Raw genomic sequence first — 20947 nt, forward strand, 5'->3', positions numbered from 1 at the left:
TTAGAGTGACAGACTCTCCCTCCTTCACTGACACTGACTTCACTTCATCCGTCTTACCAACCACACCTGGAAACAAGCAGAAACAGTTTCTCAGCAAGAGATTCAACTTATAATGCATTTACTCTGTATCTGGAAAGAGTACATTGAAATTAATTGTACATGTAATATAGGCATCATTTCAGATATTTATAGCTTTTAATTGTTGAAGAGAAATGTTAATAATAAAGCTAATAAAAAGCATTATTTCTGCTCGTATTAGTACATAAGATCATAAACATTGTTGACAGATAACAGATCACACTGTCATGTGACACAGAAAGAAACATCATATTACTGTCTCAGTTTGAGTTAACTGATTCACATATAATACGTGTGCATAAATATAGACCTTATAAATTAAGTAATTTCATACGAGTAAAAATGGGTGAGTCACTCTTACAAATGTTTTAGGCAACACTTTATCTTAAGGTGATGTGGTTACTCGTTACTACATGTGGTTACTATAGTAATAACAGTAAATTGTGCATAATTACAATTAACTAAACCCTAAACCAAACTCTGGAGTAAGTACATGTAGTAATATTACTCAGTTCTTATTTGAGTAACAAAGTAACAACATCACCTTAAAATAAAGTGTAACCATGTTTTATAATAGCCTATATAACATATTTGATGTCTCTTGTGGTGTCCGAGATGGTTAATTATAAATAATAGAATGATCTAATTAATACACAGTCAGTGCTAATCTAAACCGGATCATTGTTACATAGAAAGACCTGGGATAGCCTACTCACCAAAGACAGTAATATTAAATATCTTTATCGTTGTCTTTTCTCTAGAGATAGAGAGTTTATATGGTCCTGAATGTCTGATTCTGGTGTTTCTGATGGTGAGAGATCCAGTGTTTTGGTCCACCTGTAATCTGTCTCTGAATCTCACATCATCTGTGAAATAAATGGAGTTCAAGTCCCCCTTTCTCGTTATTTGAGATATGACAGAGTCTTTAGGTCCAAACAGCCACAGTATGGTATCATCGTTCCGTATGTCAGAGAGATTAGTGTGTAGAGTGACAGAATCTCCCTCCATCACAGCCTCCGTCTCTGCACCACACACACCTAGGTCGGAAACCATCAGTTTACAGATCATACATTTTTCCTGATGTAAGGAATGGTGTTCAAAATACAATTCATATAAAAAAGCTAACTTTACGGTTTATGGTAGAATTGGTTAGACCCTGTAAATGAACAAATTCCAGAAATAATAGGAATTACAGCAAATTCACTTTTTTTTTTTGCTAGACAAATTGGGTGTGCTGGGTAGGAGGGCGTGGTGAGAAAAAAATTATTTCCAAGATATCGACCGGCAACTGATTTAATGCGATTTGCAATGTAACACAAACAACCACATTTGCCACATTTTAAGTGTTGGAACAACCGCATTTGCCACATTATTTAGCCTACGTCTCTGTTTCTTCGGCGCCATTTCCCCTATTCAACGCACAGGCTGCCGGTGTCTAATTGAAAACCGAAAGATAAACAGAAATACATTACTTACCGTCCATGAAAAACAAGATTAGAAAGAGCAATAACATGTTCTGCACGTTAGAGAGGCGAAGAATCTTAATCAAATCCCGCAATCTCCCCTGTTTCAGAACCGCACAGCCGACTGACATGCGTGAATGAATCACACAAAAAAGTCAACAGAGAGACGTTTTTGCCAACGTTTTTTTATTCAATTTACTACAGTATATTACCCCTCCACATGTTATTTTTTTGTCGGTAAGAAAACTTTTTCGATGTCAACAAAATAGCATGACATCCACTTATGTCAGTCATAACCCAGCAAACACAGAACGTTGGCACAACGTAGCCAACCTTCTAACAACGTTTTAACAACATGGCCAAAAGGTTGATATAACTACGTTGTGTAGTGAAGGTTGCTACAGCGTTGTCACAATGTTGGCATTAAACCACCGTTCACCCAGCAAACACAGAACTTTTGCGCAACGTAGCCAACCTTCTAACAACGTTTTAACAACATGGCCAAAAGGTTGCTATAACTACGTTGTGTAGTGAAGGTTGTTACAGCGTTGTCACAATGTTGACATTAAACCACCGTTCAGGGCCATTGCTTAAGGTTGTGCCTAGGGTGTCTGGACAACCACTGGACTACATAATGTACTCGTCACTGCCCTGAAGCGCGAAAATCAGCCTTTTTAATTCCAACCACCTGTTGTTGGGCTCATTGTGTTCTCATTCATCACCGAGCAAGGATACGTGAGTATTGCGTTTAGCCTACCTCAGCTATCAAACACAATCTGCAACTTTAATTTCTAATGTGATTAATGTAGCATCGCTCGAACTGTTTAGTTTTTCGTTTGATTTTTCCGCTTTTTAGTCTCATTCGTTTCTTTGCTCCTCTGGATTTGTATATGTTTCCCCGGTGACACCGGCTTTCGGCTACTGTCTGCCAAACAGACCCGATTATGTTCATTAAATGTTCTGATCTGCCTTTGCTTTTTATGTTTTATTTATTATACTTAAAATAAATTTGTATATTCGTTTATTTCTTTTTTTTTTCTTTTTTCACAAATGTTTGACTTTTGGAAGTGTAGCCTAATTTGATTAAATGCAGTTTTAATAAAGTTGAATTAACGAAACCTTGTGTCATTTTTACTCTTCAAAGTGTAGGCTACACTTGCAGGTGTTGATAGCCCTATTAAATAAAAATATAGATAAACAATAAACGATAAAAGTATATAATTATCTAACAAAATGCACCATATAAAAATATTGTCAGAACGTCGTCTCTCAGTTGCTGAATGTCGCGCAGCAACGTTGCCACAGCCCTGTCGCGTCTTACAATTCTACGTTGTTACAATGTTGCGAGCACGTAGACAGCGACGTTGCCATAGCAGAAATGCAACATGCCAGAGACGTTGCCACAACGTAAATGTGTTTGCTGGGAATCGTTACTAGGCAACCAGCAATGGGAACGCCTGCTAGCTAGAGAACTCTCTGGGCACTGACGACATGCAGCGACAAAAGTGAAAGTGTTTGGCAAACGGTTATTAGGGAATATGGTTAACGCTTTTGTTTTGTTCTGTGTGTGCTTGTGTCGTCTGGTTGGTAAGTTATTAATGTTTTATGACTTCACTTGTTCTTTTAGATACTATCCCAGCAAGCAATAGCCGTCTTTTCAACGTCTGGGTTAAATATAGACCCGATATAGTCCGGCTATGTGTAACCCACTTTTAGCCCAAATAACATTTAATCTGGATAAATGTATTTTTTTCCAAAATAACTTGTGAGATGTATGATATTCCATCATGTAAGCAAAGTCTACTGTGATTACAAGTTGTTTGGTTTGCTTTATTTTACATGTTATATGTGTAGGCTGTGCGTAGCCACGATTTAGCTCGTATTCAGACCCGGCTATGCGTAACCCACTTTTAGCCCAAATAACATTTAATCTGGATAAATGTATTTTTTTTTCCAAAATAACTTGATAGATGTATGATCCATCATGTAAGCAAAGTCTACCGTGATTACAAGTTGTTTGGCTTACTTTATTTTAGGCTACATGTTATAGGCTGTGCGTAGCCACGATTTAGCTCGTATTCAGACCCGGCTATGCGTAACCCACTTTTAGCCCAAATAACATTTAATCTGGATAAATGTATTTTTTTCCAAAATAACTTGTGAGATGTATGATATTCCATCATGTAAGCAAAGTCTACTGTGATTACAAGTTGTTTGGTTTGCTTTATTTTACATGTTATATGTGTAGGCTATGCGTAGCCACGATTTAGCTCATATTCAGACCCGGCTATTGTAGCCCACTTTTAGTCAAAACTGATTAATTGTAGTTTTTTGCCAGGCAGTGCATGAAATGGTTGATATTGCATCATGTTCGCATTGGTAATGATATCTACAAGGTTCAATGTGTCATTTCAAGACATGGTCGATCTGTAATCACGATTTAGCTCTGAATTGGACGGGCTGCGGTCTGCTTTAGCCCACCTGGCGAAATGAAGGCAATCTGGTCTACGTACGGCTTGGCTATAGCCCTGATTCAGACCAGCGATATAGTATAAGAATATTAGTCTTAAAAATGTTTTCGCTCACACAGCTTAATGTTTGCTGTCACACATAAACATAACATTCATACATAAATCTACGATATGGCTGTCTATCATTTCAAATTAAATCAAATGCAATTGCATTTCTCAACCGCTAGATGGCACAATCGAAACACTACTGAGACATGAGGCTTGTTTGAGATGAGCAAAATCTGCGCAGAATCGATCACCGGTGATCAGCGCGAGATGCATGCCGGTTAGAAATGTGTCCGAGTGCGGTCCGCCTTGCTCTGATGTCATGCTGACGTATGTCAAAAATCTCTCGCGAGCGCAAGGCACACCTGTCGGATTCTGCAGTCGAGCGCAGTTGCTCTCCACCGACTGCGCTGATCAAAAGCATGATGGGAAACGACTTGCTGACGACACAGCTTAATGTTCATTGGTTTAAACAACCGTGATGTATTGTTCTCTTTTAAAATGTTTGATTTTAAAACTCTGATATCATGTTTTATGTGTATACGTTATGTGATAATATTCCCAAACTATCTCAGTGCGATCTCTATGGGTTATGCAATGTAATTTTTATGTAAAAAAAAGAAAGAAAAAAACACACGTCTGTATTAAAGAAAAAAGACTGATAAACATGTATTATATAAGTAGGCTACTTTGGGTGTCTTGTTCATTATATTTATTTTCATATAAAAGCAACAGAACTTAAATTCCATCCAGTTTATTAGCAACACTGTGAACGAGCGTGAATCCAGTGAATCCCGCGATATCCGCCTTTGATCTCGCAGGTGTCAGATCCACTGCGAGAAGAGAGAACTGTCCGGCTTGCCTGCGCTTTTTTCACTCCTCCCCTCACTGCAGCCGCCTACTCTCGCCTACATTTCAGGTGAGGCAAGGCGCATCTCAAACAAGCCTATGACTACTGGGACTACTGGCATTGCGCGACTAGATCACTTTAGCCAGATCTCGCGATACACATTTCCTCCATTTTCAATTTTATTTTACACGAGGCAGCTGTCGGAGAGCAACGGGCGAGCGACACTCTGAAAACCTTCAAATTTCTACTTCGATCTTGTAAGTATGCGTGTTATTTTTGTTATGTTTATTGTTTAAAGTAGTTAGTTTTTATAATGTGTAGACCGTGACATTTTAACATTACCAATGCAGAGTAAGCCTACTATTTTTCTCCAACAAGTTAACGTTACCTGCACGTGTTATTGCAACTGTGCCCTTAATCTAAAATGTATCTAAATTCAAGGTGGTAAGCATGAAACTATGAAACTTATTTTATTTTTAAAATGAGAAGTTTCATGAAACTATGAAACTTATCATTTTATTATTAAAGATACTAATATATTTTTGTTTTTATATTAGATTAGAGTAAGTAATAATAGTTTTTGATTTAATGCAAATTTTCAAAGTACTTTACATAAAACTTAACAGCAACATATGCAACATGAAAAGAAATTATAAAAAAAATATTTGTTCCTTTCCAATTAATAAAAGGTAGTGGCAAACAGTAAAGTCTTTAAACTTGATTTAAAAGAATTCAAATATGCAGCATACATTCAGTTTTCAGTGAATTTGTTTCAGATATATGGTGCATAAAAACTGAATGCTGCTTCTCCATGTTTTCTTTTGACTTTGGGGATATAAAAGTAGCTGGCTAGTGGCTACTGTCCCAGATGACCTGAGAGGTCTGCTCTGGATGGTTCATAATGCATCAGAAGATTAGAAATTTACTTTGGCCTTAAAATGTTAATTTAATAACTAACTGTAGTATTTTGATATTAATTCTTTGACAGACAGATAGCCAGTGTAAAAACATCAGAACTGGAGTGATGTAATCCACTTTAAAGACACTATCGCAAATTATCCAGCAATCAGTCAACAAACTACAGCAATTGAATATACAGAACACTTGTCACTGACTACCATTAAATGTCTTGTTACCAACATTATTCATAATATATATTTTTTGTGTGTGTTCAACAGAAGAAAGCCATCCAGGTTTGGAACCAAGTGAAAGTGAGTAAATGATTACATGATTTTTTTTTTCTTTTTAAGTGAACTACCCCTATAAGTATCCTTTTATGTTTATAAGAGTTATATGAGTAAGTGATAAAGAATGATTTATAGGGATAGTTTGCTTTGAAATTAAATTTTGGTATGTTTTAGCTTACCTTAAGGGCATCCAATATGTAGGTGTCTTTGTTTCCGCAGTAGTTTTAATTTTGATATTTTAGGGTCAAACCGTTCTTGTCAGTCAGTCATATAATGCAGGTCTATATGGTCACTACCTGAAAGAGCATGATTGTTGTCACGATTTGTTATGATTTCTCTTACATTAAGAGCAGGCTTTTTGACGTGCCTACATTTGTAATTAAAAAATTTTGGTTAGAAGGAAAAATTGTCTAATGAACAGTTCTGTTTAAAAATCCATACTGAAATCGAACCAAAAGCCTCGTACAGAATCGTTCAATACGTGTATCGTTACACCCCTAATATTATATATATATATATATATATATATATATATATATATATATATATATATATATATATATATATATATATATATATATAATTAGTGCATCGCCATTATGCAGGCAAAAAATTTCAATTATTGATATTAATTTATTAATAATATTGATATAAATTATATAGTCTCAATCTATATTCCGTTAACTCTATATTGGCCAGCTCTAGTGTGCAACCTAGCAAAAGTGAATGACTGTAATTAGTTAAAAATGATTGTCAACAATGCTTTTCTTGAGCAATAATATTTTTCTTTTTCTTATTTGACAGACGCAGTGATGACCAACTTTCCTTCGGCGACTGAATGGGAAATAAAAAATTAAATTTCTGCTCTTTTTAAACAAGCATCAGGGAGAGCAGGGAGTGGTGGTTATGAATATAAAGCTAACAATTAATTTTTAAAAATTTTAGTATCTTAAGTCGTTTTACAAATTTTCCACTATTTTATGTTCATTTTTATGTTTGAATGTTGTCTAAGTTGTTAATATAATTGTTCTAAATAAATCCTTTATATTCAATTAGTTTGGATGGATTTTCCTTTATGAGAACCTGTTATATTTGAGTGAAAATCCTTATGCCTCATTTTGTTGTCTATTACATGTATATGTAGTGTAATTGATGTCTATTCTTGGGCTATGGTTAGACGTCTATTAGATTTTCACTGACAGCCCAAATTCAGCCTTGGTTTAGCCTAGACCCATATTGCCTGTCTATTAGACGTATATATGTAGTCGTTTAATAGCCGTATAATTAATGACTAGTTCTTGGGCTATGGTTAGGCGTCTATTCTTGGGCTATGGTTAGACGTCTATTAGATTTTCACTGACAGCCCAAATTCAGCCTTGTTTTAGCCTAGACCCATATTGACTGTCTATTAGACGTATATATGTAGTCGTTTAATAGCCGTCTAATTAATGATTAGTTCTTGGGCTATGGTTAGACGTCTATTCTTGGGCTATGGTTAGACGTCTATTCTTGGGCTATGGTTAGACGTCTATTAGATTTTCACTGACAGCCCAAAATTAGCCTGATTTTAGCCTAGACGTCTAGGCTATGTTTAGACGTCTATTAGACGTCTATTAGACGCAAAATTGCTTGCTGGGATCTGTTTAACAGTCAGGATTGTTTTACTGTTGTTTCAGTAATAATAAAAAAATAATAATTTTCTAATAATAATCTTTAATATCTTTACAAAAACAATTTTATTGATTAGTTTAGGAGCCTGGAGTGTAATTTTGTTGAACGAATACTATAAATGTAGGCGACCAAAACAAAGTTTGAACTTGAAACGAAATTGAAATCAATAATAGGCCTATATCATATGTTTTCTACATTTATTCATCTAAAAGTGCTTTATAACATTTCTTAACATATTTAATTTTCTCATGCAAATTATATTACTCCATGATCCAATCAGTAAATATAACATGTAAACTGAATAACATTAAATGAGCTGATCCACAGATGAGTGTTTTAATGTTTCACTTCTGTTAGTACGCAAAAACGAGTACTAAAAAACTTCATGTGACACTCAAAAAGAAGAATAGCTTGTGTCCATTAATGAGGAACAAATAATTTCAGAACCACCCAAAACAGCTTGACTGCCATGTATGAGTTCTGCAGTCTTGCAAATGCTCTTATTTTATAATCAACAGTATAGACCTGCATAAATAAGATATTTATTGTACATATTATTACATATTATGGATTGGGGCCAATGCCGAAGGGCCCTTGATTATTGGATGCTGTCCAGAAATGTGTTTAGGCTAATATGTGTGCCTCGAAGCCTTTTCTCAACTTTTCTCTATAATTTATTTAATATTTCAATAATGGTTTTGTTATACTGAACAGACAAATTGTGGCTTGTGACACAACAATTACACAATATGGCTATTCAGTATAACAAAACCGTTATTGAAATATTAAATAAATTATAGAGAAAAGTTGAGAAAAGGCTTCGTATTTCGTTGAACGGGCCTTTAGTCTGTGACAATATATTTCTTGTTTGTTTTCCTGATGTGACAGATGCAGTGAAGTCAGTGTCAGTAATGGAGGGCGATTCTGTCACTCTAAACACTCATGTTACTGAAACACAGCAATATTTGATGATACAGTGGACGTTTGGAAGCACAAGAATCGCTGAAGTCAACAGACTCACACAAACCAGCTCTACTTATGATGAGAGATTCAGAGACAGACTGAAACTGGATGATCAAACCGGATCTCTGACCATCACAAACACCAGAACCACAGACTCTGGACTTTATCAACTAACAATTCTCAGTGGAGAGACCAAATACACAAGTTTCAATGTTACTGTCAATGGTGAGTTGACTATTATGGTTTAATTTACTGACCATTCTTCATTTGAAATGTATCTTTGTCATTGTAATATTTTATTTTTAATTATTTTTTTGTTTTCTATTCTTTTCAATATTTCTTACATCCACATCTTATGATACTGACTGCTTTAATTAAGAGCAGAAGTGTGTGAGACTGGCATCACAGTTATCTATCATTATCAGTGACTCCACAATATTCTTCATCATCAGAAAGATCATCAAGCTCAAATTGTGTGAGGTCCAGCTGGGCTGTGAACAATTCAACCATCAACGAGACTGAGGATAACAACATTACTGAACTCTATCAGCCAAGTTCAGGTACATCATGATGATATTAGTGTTTATTTACAGAGCAGAACTCTGTTAGATGTGTTCAGGTCAATCAGTGTGATATTAGTTTTTCAGTGAAATTCACTGTTAGTTCACAGTGGCCTGTGTAATGGAGCTAGTAAGAGCTGTGCAGGTAAACCTCACTCCCCTGATCTCAAGAAGCACACTAGCGATTGATGCTATGCTGCAGTTTTTTGCCTCCCATGCCGTGGACCATGGTTCGAATCCCACTCAGAGCGGGTCAGCAGGACTGGTTTCACCTGATCGAAGTTAAAACCTAATACATATTCATTGCATTGATGCAGTATATATAGATATTGATTCATATTACATCTGATGAGCACCCTATAATCGACTGCATTACACAATTAAACTGCAACATTTGCATTGCATTTATGCATTTGGAAGATGCTTTTGTCATGCTTTTATCTAATTTTAAGTGATTTACATTGCATTCAGGGTTTACATTTGATCAGCTCATGCATTCCCTGGGATTTATGGTTTATGGCTATTGGGGGTAAGGAATTTGCTTGCTTTTTTGTATGTGAGTTTACAGGAATTGTGAACAGACCGCAGAGGAGCGACAGAGAAATGAATCCCATGTCTGAGAGCCGTGTTGGGTCTGCTCTATAAAACATTAGTAGGCTACTCGATGAGAAAATAGATCATGGAGAAAGAATCTATGGGGCGCCGTTTGTAAAGCGGCTCACGCTGAAAATAACAGCAACATTTTGTCACATTTAACTTCAAACAATGTTAAAAAAACTGGTATGAATTTTTGATGGTCACTTTTTACCACATTTACAACAATATTTGTCAACTTAGAGATATTTTAAATAGTTAAATCTAAATATTAAATGTTACACCTAAATGTTAAATATTAAATCTAAATGCTAAATCTAAATCTAAATGTTGAATCTAAATCTAAATGTTAAATCTAAATGTTAAATGTTAAATCTAAATCTAAATGTTAAATCTAAATATTAAATCTAAATCTAAATGTTAAATCTAAATGTTAAATCTAAATGTTAAATCTAAATGTTAAATCTAAATATTAAATCTAAATCTAAATGTTAAATCTAAATGTTAAATGTTAAATCTAAATCTAAATGTTAAATCTAAATATTAAATCTAAATCTAAATGTTAAATCTAAATGTTAAATCTAAATCTAAATGTTAAATCTAAATGTTAAATCTAAATCTAAATCTAAATGTTGAATCTAAATCTAAATGTTGAATCTAAATGTTTTGGGTGAAACTAAATATTTAACTAATATGCAAATTCAAAATGCCGGAAGTGGCAAAATAAAAGCTCGAGGTGGTCAGTGTGTGTTTATAGCATGGTTTATAGTGTCAAATAATGAATAAAAACCATCTCATAATAATAACTATAAAATAACGATAATAACTACCTAAAATAATGAACACGTTTGGAGAAACTGTAGAGTTTCGTGATGAGAGTAATGACATGACATTCAGTCAAAGTGAGCCCCCTAGTGGCTGGCTATTATGGCTACAGGTCATAAGTCCCGCACTTTTCATAAAAGTGACACTAGCCTACTCTTCAAATACAGTTTCTCCAGACGTGTTTATTATTTTAGGTAGTTATTATCACGATAATCTATGTCCAAGAGTCCATTTCCTCGGATGAGATGGTTTTTATTCGTTATTTGACACTATAAACCATGCTATAAACACACACTGACCACCTCGAGCTTTTATTTTGGCACTTCCTGTTACCGGCATTTTGAATTTGCATATTAGTTAAATATTTAGTTTCAACCCAAACATTTAGATTCAACATTTAGATTTAGATTTAACATTTAGATTTAGATTCAACATTTAGATTTAGATTTAACATTTAGATTTAACATTTATATTTAGATTCAACATTTAGATTTAGATTTAGATTTAACATTTAGATTTAACATTTAGATTTAACATTTAGATTTAGATTTAACATTTAGATTTAACATTTAGATTTAGATTTAATATTTAGTTTTAGATTTAACATTTAGATTTAGATTTAACATTTAACATTTAGATTTAACATTTAGATTTATATTTATATTTATATTTAACATTTAGATTTAGATTTAACATTTAGATTTAGATTTAGCATTTAGATTTAACATTTAACATTTAGGTGTAACATTTAATATTTAGATTTAACTATTTAAAATATCTCTAAGTTGACAAATATTATTGTAAATGTGGTAAAAAGTGACCGTCAAAAATTCATACCAGTTTTTTAAACATTGTTTGAAGCTAAATGTGACATAATGTTACTGTTATTTTCAGCGTGAGCCGCTTTACAAACGGCGCCCCATAAGAATCCACATAATCACTCACATTTCTAGGAGAACTGAGACTAAAGACAGGGCTGAAGACGTTAAAAGAGTAGAATTGCCGATATTAAACAATCCTAGCTTATGTTTTTTTGCTGAAAAAGGAAAAGCTTGTGGATTCATTGCCTTCCCAATAGATGCTTGGGCTCCTACTCACCCACAAAACCATGATATACGTTTTATATGGAAACTTTATAGCATTTTTATTTTCTTTTTTCTCAGACCACGTCCACTGTTGTGGTTTCACTGAAGCTGTGATCCGATTGGCTCTCTCTGCTCTGGTGGGCGTGGCTACTGTTGCTGTGCTGGTTTATGACATCAGATCTACAAGAAGTGAGAGAAGAAGAGACCAGACATCACTGTCTCTGAGTCAAATCAGATCAACAGTGTGAACTGAGCAGAAGGTTTAGTTCCAGATATGAATAAAGCAGATATAAAGCAAACTTACATTGATTCTCTGCACAATTCCTGTTCCTAGCACAGCTATTTATCAACAGATTGTTTTTCAGCGTTCTCCTGTCCACATTTATAACGTCACAAAACAACATAGTTCAAACAGTTGTGTGTGGACATGTGATTCACTGAATGCACGTGATACACTATCAGATCAGTTTGTGAGGCGAAGTGAAACTGTTTGTAAAAGAGTCCAGCTTGTAGAGGAATTAAGGTCAATAGGGGAAAAGAAACCTCTTATACTTCACATTCTACATGTCCAAAACGGTTTTAATTGAATCTACTTTAAGGAAACAAGTCTGATTAATAAGATTTAAGCAAACTCCTATTCTTTTCCAACATCAATTATTATAACGCAGAAGATGCTGCTTTGACTCCCCCTTATTACTGAATATGCAAACACACTCTGTTTTTACATCGGGTCAGTGCATGTTGTAGTTCAATGAGAGTCTATTCTATGTGGAGCTCCGGCAGTGTCATTTGTATTAGGAGAAACATCTGAACTGTTCATCATTACAGTACTTCACTATACTAAATAGCAGACAAGATTAATGTTTTTTTTTTGGATATTAGACTTTATGTTTATGTCTCAGTTAATCTGTGCAAATATAGATCTAGACCAGAGTGTGGACCACTGGATCTAGACAACTCAAATTCTATAAAATATTTAACCTACTAATTAAGATAAGATGCTGTTTTTGTCTTTACTGGTTGTTGAATATTTTATGATGTTTGAACAATAGTGTGAATAAATCATGCTTTGACGACAAAAGAACTAAGAACCACTTACTAAATAAAAACAGTAAAATAAGACATACTGTGACTGCAACATCATGACAGAAAGTTTGAACACTGGCATAATCCACTTTATACAGCAGCTGTTTTAAAAAAAACACCTTGTTAATTATCAAAAATAATTACTTTAATAATTCGTTACACAGAACTTTATTATATTAAATACACCTTCACAAAATCCAAACATTCAGTGTAAGAAAATTATTTATAATAAGTTTTATTTGATTCACAGCTAATAAAGTTTTGACCTCGACAACCCAACTGCATTTTACCGAAAACTTGAGACTAGTTAACTTTCTAAAGAAGGCGCAATTGCTTGTTTGCTAAGGGGTCAAAATTCTTGTTTTTCCTGGGTCAAAATTTGTCTTCAGTGGTGGCCGACGGACACTGTCATCCTTTCTTACCCTCTTTTTTTTTTTTTAAACTGTGATTTTACCACTGGTTTGATTTGTTTACATTAGTTAATGTTGTTAGGGGTTAACAGTTTAGGACCCAAGGACCACATGTTTGAAAGAAGACCCGGAGTCAAAATTATAAAAAATGTAAGAAAAGTTTTACTGAATATAGTTTGCAGTTTCATCAGCAGAAGTCAGCTTCAAGACTCACACAGGAGTTCGTAGGCCGCCCCGCTTACAGTTACAAAGATCACAGCATTTATACCATTTCCAAGGTCTAAGCTACGTTATTGCTTACAGGTTGAATGATTCTCATTGGCTAAGAAATATATAAACATAGTAATTTTCCACACATATACAGATAGACAGAAGCATATCTCCATAGATTATGCCGCTGACACTCGGACCCTGAAGTTAGGCACGTCGTGACCTTCCAGGTCACAGATTTGGGTTGCTGGGTGCCAGCATGTCCCGAACAACAACTCAGTCAATCTCCAATAATGCCAGTGGTTCCTTAACCTGTAACCAAGAAGACTAACACACACACTGACACACAGCTTTTCCAAGGTTGGATTCGGCCAGGCTCTAACTATAAACAGGAGTCTCATCTCAAAACATCAAGATGAGTTATTTTTCTCAAGGATATAGGACACTTTAGTCTAAATGGAAAGTAAGGCTTTAACAAAGAAATGGTCCCTTAAACTATCGGCTCCAATGACCCCTTTATATTTTAACATGTTGAAGACCTTTCTCAAACACAAAACAAGTCCCTATTTAATTTCTTGAAGCCGGGCTAAATGAGCAAGCAATGTTACTGCATTCAGATATCAAATACAGACATTAAAGAATGCATGAAAAGAACATTTCAGTAATCACACTGGTAACTTCTATAACAAAATAAAATCTCCAGATAAGTCATTCAACTCATTTGATATTTAGAAGGAAAAATATAGATTAATACCTTGATTATAATCACTCATTACATATACATTGAAGCAGCAGTGGATTCCAATCCACACCCTTCAATGTATTAAGCTAACTAACATGAACCATGAGCAATACATGTGTTACTGTATTTATTCATCTTTGTTAATCTTTCTAATAAAAATACAGCTGTTCATTGTTTGTTGATGTTACTTCAGAGTGCATTATACTTAATGTTAACAAATACAACTTTTGATTTCAATAATGTTGGCTAATAGTAAATGGTGAAATTAACATTAATAGAATAGAATAGCCTTTATTGTCATTGCACTGTGGAGGTACAACGAAATTTAGGGTGCTCTCACAGAGCCACCCTTGCACCACACACACAAAAAAAAAGGTAACAAAAAAACTACAAAGGAACAATAGACAACATACATCAGGAAAAAAGACAAAGGCTAAACGAACGATGTTCTCTCGTTAAAATGTAAAATGTAAACGAAACAAAATATAAAAAGAATATATATATATGCAAGCAATAAGGTACGAGAGGCTGTGCTGTATCGTGAATAAGTAACCCCTTCAGCCGTATGGACAAATAGGCTAAACAAACGATGTTCTCTCGTTAAAATGTAAAATGTAAACGAAACAAAATATAAAAAGAATATATATATTTATATGTAAGCAATAAGGTACGAGAGGCTGTGCTGTAGGAATAAGTAACCCCTTCAGCCGTTACTTATTCACGATACAGCACTTGCCTCGAGTACCTTATTGCTTTTATAAAACGGTTGCCACACAATACAAATATTAAAGCCGAAAAATATTTATCTATGCAACTTTCATGAAGTAAAATCACTAAAAGCATTCCTTCCGCTGGAAAAAAATAGTCCCTGATCGTAAACAGCAACAGAAGTTACATACATTATTTCGCCGATGGGACTCAAAGGCATCAGACATAAAGGCATCAGACGAAACGGACTCAGACTAAAGGGCATCAGACTAAAAGGCATCGGCGAAAACGGACTCAGATGTCATCACATGTACGCGATTCATAGCTGAAAGAACGCTTTACTTGATACATTTCTAAAGTCTCTAAGGTTAATTAAAAACAAGAAAAGTTACAGATTCTTGAAATATTATGATATTTTTGACAATACCACTGATGCATGTTTCCTCTGTGTATGTCTTTTATTTATTTATTTTATATATGTGAAGCTTTACATATACTTGATATAATTTAAAGGAGAACTTGGTAACTTTTTTAACTTAATAAAACTGTCTAGAATTCCTTTAGATGGTTAAACAACCTGTTCTGGTGATATTGGTGACTTTCCCCGCTCCCCCCAGCGTTCCCAGGTGGAAAACCAACCTTGCAACTTGGGGACTACCGTCCCGGCAAGATAGAAATTGGAAGTCTCGTGAGAAGCGAGAACGAGAACGAGAGCGAAACACGAATTGCTTTACGGCAATTCGACATAAACACACACGCATGTATGATGTATTACCAGATTACCCACCTCGGTAGACAGAGCTCCACGCGATACAGTTGGCTTGCTGCGATCATAACAAACGCACATGAGCAGCGGTAGAGAGGGGGAGGAGGCCGCCGCAAGTGAGTTTTTTACGACCGTGCTGTGAAATATACGCCCCACCATGCTGTAAGGGGAGCTCGTGGGGAAAACATGCGACAACAAAAGGGAAAATCAGCGAAGAAGTGACTAGAGTTCGCTAGAGTTGCCGAGTTCTCCTTTAGTTCCTGTAGAAGTTATATGTCCTTTATATCCGCTTGTTATCTGATACATATTCAATAAAAGAAAAAAAAGAGAAAGAAAAAAAGAATGCTTTACTTCACGATAGTTTGCCAACATACAAGCTAGCTAGTTGAAATAAGTCATCTAACTTTTTAAACGTGCAAATAAAACTCGTGAAATGCATGTTCTCTTCTGTATATATATATATATATATATATATATATATATATATATATATATATATATATATATATATATATATATAGTACAGGCCAAAAGTTTGGAAACATTACTATTTTTAATGTTTTTGAAAGAAGTTTCTTCTGCTCATCAAGCCTGCATTTATTTGATCAAAATGTAATATTGTGATATATTATTACAATTTAAAATAATTGGTTTTCAATTTATTATACTTTAAATTATCATTTATTTCTGTGATGCAAAGCTGAATTTTCAGGATCATTAGTCCAGTCTTCACTCTTCAGTGTCACATGTGACGTCTATCACATGATCCTTTAGAAATCTTTCTAATATTCTGAGTGTTGGAAACAGTTCTGCTGCCTAATATATTTGATGAATAAAAGGTTAAAAAGAACTGCATTTATTCAAAAAAATAATTATTATTTTCTAATAATATAAATCTTCTGAACAGGGACGGATCTAGAAAAATATTTATGGGGTGGTGAGAGGGGGGCAGGAATTTTTGAGGGGTGGCAACATATGGCAGACGTATATATACTGAATTTAATCACAGTTAAATTGGCCAAAACTTTTAATTTATTGCTGCCAACTGGGGTGGCAAGGCTTTCTTTAGGGTGGCATTTGCCACCCTATGCCACCCCGGTATATCCGCCCCTGCTTCTTTACTGTCACTTTTTATCAATTTAACACATCCTTGCTGAATAAAAGTATTGATTTATTTAAAAAAATATATACTGACCCAAAATTACTGACCATTGTATATTGTTGTTACAAAATATTATTTTATTTTAATATGTTTTATTCATCAAAGTATCCTAAAAAAGTATCACAGATTATGAAAAAATATTAAGCAGCAGTTTCCAACTTTGATAATGAATCAACATATTAGAATGATTTCTAAAGGATCATGTGATAGACTGGACTAATGATCCTGAAAATTCAGCTTTGCATCACAGAAATAAATGATAATTTAAAGTATAATAAATTGAAAACCAATTATTTTAAATTGTAATAATATATCACAATATTACATTTTTTTCTGTATTTTTGATCAAATAAATGCAGGCTTGATGAGCAGAAGAAACTTCTTTCAAAAACATTCTCTCTGTCCTAGCATCCCATATTGTACAGGGTTAAACACTTTTTTTGTTAAAAAATATTTTTTTTGTATATGTTTCCAAACTTTTGGCCTGTATTGTATATATATATACTGTATATATATGCTTTAATGAAATGTTACACCAATTAAGTTGTTTACAGAAGAGAACATGCATTTCGCAAGTTTTATTTGCACATTTAAAAACTTAGATGCCATATTTCAACTAGCTAGTTTGTATGTTGGCAAACTATCGTGGAGTTAAAGCGTTCTTTCGAGCTATGAACCGCGTACATGTGACGTCATATGGGGCGGGGCAATGCGAACCTCCAAACTCAATCTGCGTCCGTTTTTGCCCATGCCTTTTAGTCTGAGTCCGTTTCGTCCGATGCCTTTATGTCTGATGCCTTTTTGTCTGAGGCTGTTTCGTCTGATGCCTAATTGTTCGAGACCTGACACCTGACATTGTTTTAGGCGCGATGCTGTTTTGTCCAATGACTGAAGCCTTTTAGTCTGAGGAATGATGCCTTGTCTTCATATGTCTGAGGTCTGAGGATGTCCTAAAATGTACACCGTAGTACGCGTATCTGTGTGATTTGCACTTGATGTACAAGCGGGTCCCCGGCCCATTTCCCGGGGTGGCGTAGTCTATTTTGTGCCATAATTGGTATTGTATTGCGCTTAAGAAAGCAAACTGCCACATATACATAAAATCTATTTAAACATTAAAATCTTAAAGTGATTTACGATTAGTGATTTAATAAAGATTAATAAATGCTGTAGAAGTGTAGTTTATTAATAGTTAATGTAAACTAATGTAGTTAACTAGAGTTTAATAAATGGCACCTTATTGTAAAGTGTTACTGATTTGTTATACACGGATTCAGTGTTGGACAGATCGGTTGTCTTGTTTTAAATGGAATCAGTTCAAAGGAGTCATTAGTTCGCGAATCGGACGTGTCATTAGCGGACCACGGCACGCATTGTGTGATTATACTGGCAGTTTAGGACATCGCACAAGATTTGAGGTTAACACAGAAAACATGTAATCACTGGATAGTTTTTTTTTAGATGGATAGGATGTGGCGGCCGGTGTTGATTCTGTGGTGCACCGCCATGAATTAGTCTGTGAGGGAAACACTGCATCAGAAGCAGAAGTTTGCCCACTAGAGAACCGAATTGAACAGATCAGGGGTGCGTTTCCCAAAAGCATTGTAAACCAACTAAGTTTTATTGAATTGTGCTGGTAACGACGAAACTTGCGACCATAATTGGCTTCGGGAAACGCACCCCAGATGTTTTGAACTATATACCTCTATACAGGAGGATTGTTGAAAAGATTTTGGCTTTCAGAAACAAAGCTAAACATCAAAAAATATCTTGATACAGAAACACTGCTGTGGTAACCCTTACGAAAAGAACAAATATAATCCCTACACTCTCAGAAAATAAAGTACATATTTACTTGTCACTGGGGCTGTACCCTCAAGGGTACAATATTGTACTTTAACCTTTAAAAGAAACGGTACATATATGTACCTTTTGATGCTTTTTGACCCTCAAAATGTACATGTACCTTGAGGTCCAATAATAAGCCCTATGGGGTACGTTAGTGTAGATTGTACCTTAGGGCAGTGGTTCCCAAACCTGTCCTGGAGGACCACCAACACTGCACGTTTTCTTTTTCTCCCTAGTCACACACACCTGATTCAACTCATCAGCTCATTAACCCATGTGATAATGAGCTGATGAGTTGAATCAGGTGTGTTTGACTAGGGAGAAAAAGAAAACGTGTAGTGTTGGTGGTCCTCCAGGACAGGTTTGGGAACCACTGCCTTAGGGGACAGAAATGGACTCCTACTGTACCCCTATTTCTGACAGGGTATATATGAATGATCAATACCTATTACAGGGTATATGCAGGAATCATAGAGATGAATTTACTACCTTTTACTACCTTTTTTACTACCTCCACAATATTTTTTACTACCAACACGACATCAAGCAGCAGCCCTTTTTTGGGGGGTGTGGGAGGGGTATGCAAAGCACCACTTACTACTTACTATAAAGTATAAGTGTGACACTGTCACACATATTAGTTTTATCCTTGCCACACGCAAAACTTTTGGGTATATCGGAGTCAGTGAACACGTTTTCGAAAAATTCCCCAATGCCCTCATTCGAATTATATGAATGATGGTTGGCTGCGATGTTCAGGCACCAGATAACCTCAGCCCTGAGGTCTGCTGTCTGGCTATCGCTGCCGTGGTGGTGCTGGTGGCACTGGTTTGCTGCTGAGGTGGTGCGACGACAGCTGACCTTTAGGGCTGGGCGATATGGACCAAAAGTCATATCCTGATATATTTAGGCTGAATATCGATATACGATATATATCCAAATATTGTTTCCGCAAACTGAGAGCAAATGTTCAGTCAAAGCCAAATATGACATGTCACAAGTAGTTTAACTGAAACCGGCTATTTCAGTGAACAGTTGCAAAATCAAATGAATAAATAATAAACAGGTTTCTTCACCTTTGGGCTGCGCGATTATGACAAAAATCATAATTGCTGATTATTCCCTTGGAATTGTAACTGTGATTTATTAATTATGATTATTAAAGTTTACATTAAATATAAACAAATTTTGTGTAAACGTTATAATTTGCCTATATATATATATATATATATATATATATATATATATATATATATATATATATATATATATATAGGCAAATTATAACACGTTTACACAAAATTTGTTAACGCACACACAAGTACTGTCCCCCTTTATAACATAAATTGTAAGAATATGACTAGTAAAGACTAGTAGGCCTACTGATAGGCTAAATAAATATTAGACCTATGCTAAAGCTATAACATAGCAGTCCCAAACTAGTTTTTGTTAATACAACGTTGGTATGAGCCACTAGTCATTTAAAAATATAAAAAATAACGCAAAGAAAAATAAATTGTCATTTTTGGGGTTAATATGGAAACGACAGTTACCATGGTGAATACACAATACTAACAATAACTGTTAATGAAACATGGAAACTGCTCCTGGTGAATAGAATGAAAATCATTCCTGCATTACTTTTATTTCGTGTAATTTACCGTAACGGCGTTGCATGCTCGTAGTTTCTTTCGCACTTTATATACAGTGAGGCGATACACAGCGCGCGCCGCCGCATTTGCGCGTGCAATTGAGTGTGCGCTACGAGGATAACGGCTGACAGGACAAGAAAGTCCGTTTTTCTGAGATGAAAGACTTTATTTCAGCGTACACTTATGTCACTGCCTGGTAACGTTAGTTCCTATTGTGCTGGGTTTTCTGAAGTAGTCATGATTCGCCTCTCATAACATAACATGCTCTAAACACGCACGCAGAGTGGAAAAGGAGGGGCGGAGAAGGAGCAAGGATCACAGCGCGTTTGAACTATATCGATATATGCGATATGGTCTAATTCCATATCGCATTTCAAAAATATATCGAAAAATGGAAACTCATACATTGAGGTGGTGATGAAAAATTTACTACCAGGGGCCCGTTCTTCGTACGTCGCTAACTCACTTAGCTGGATTTGATTGTTGGGGATTTGGCATGATCTTGGATTGTTTGGTTCTTCGACGCTCATCCTGGACTTGCTGTCATAGCAACAGGTGCGCAATCTTAAAC

The 20947-nt window shown here is 35.1% G+C and overlaps 1 protein-coding gene across 1 annotated transcript; it reads left to right on the forward strand.

Moving 5' to 3' along the window:
* The first annotated feature begins 3030 nt into the window (after positions 1-3030).
* LOC308701993 (uncharacterized protein) lies at positions 3031-16112 on the forward strand. Its single transcript, XM_081384543.1, has 4 exons — positions 3031-3128; positions 8654-8953; positions 9181-9288; positions 11871-16112. The coding sequence occupies exons 1-4, from the start codon at positions 3080-3082 to the stop codon at positions 12038-12040; spliced, it is 627 nt and encodes a 208-aa protein (XP_081240669.1). The 5' UTR covers positions 3031-3079; the 3' UTR covers positions 12041-16112.
* Positions 16113-20947: the final 4835 nt, after the last annotated feature.

The sequence above is a fragment of the Scardinius erythrophthalmus genome (assembly GCF_964197995.2).
Source record: "Scardinius erythrophthalmus genome assembly, chromosome: 14".
NCBI classification, from domain to species: Eukaryota; Metazoa; Chordata; class Actinopteri; order Cypriniformes; family Leuciscidae; genus Scardinius; species Scardinius erythrophthalmus.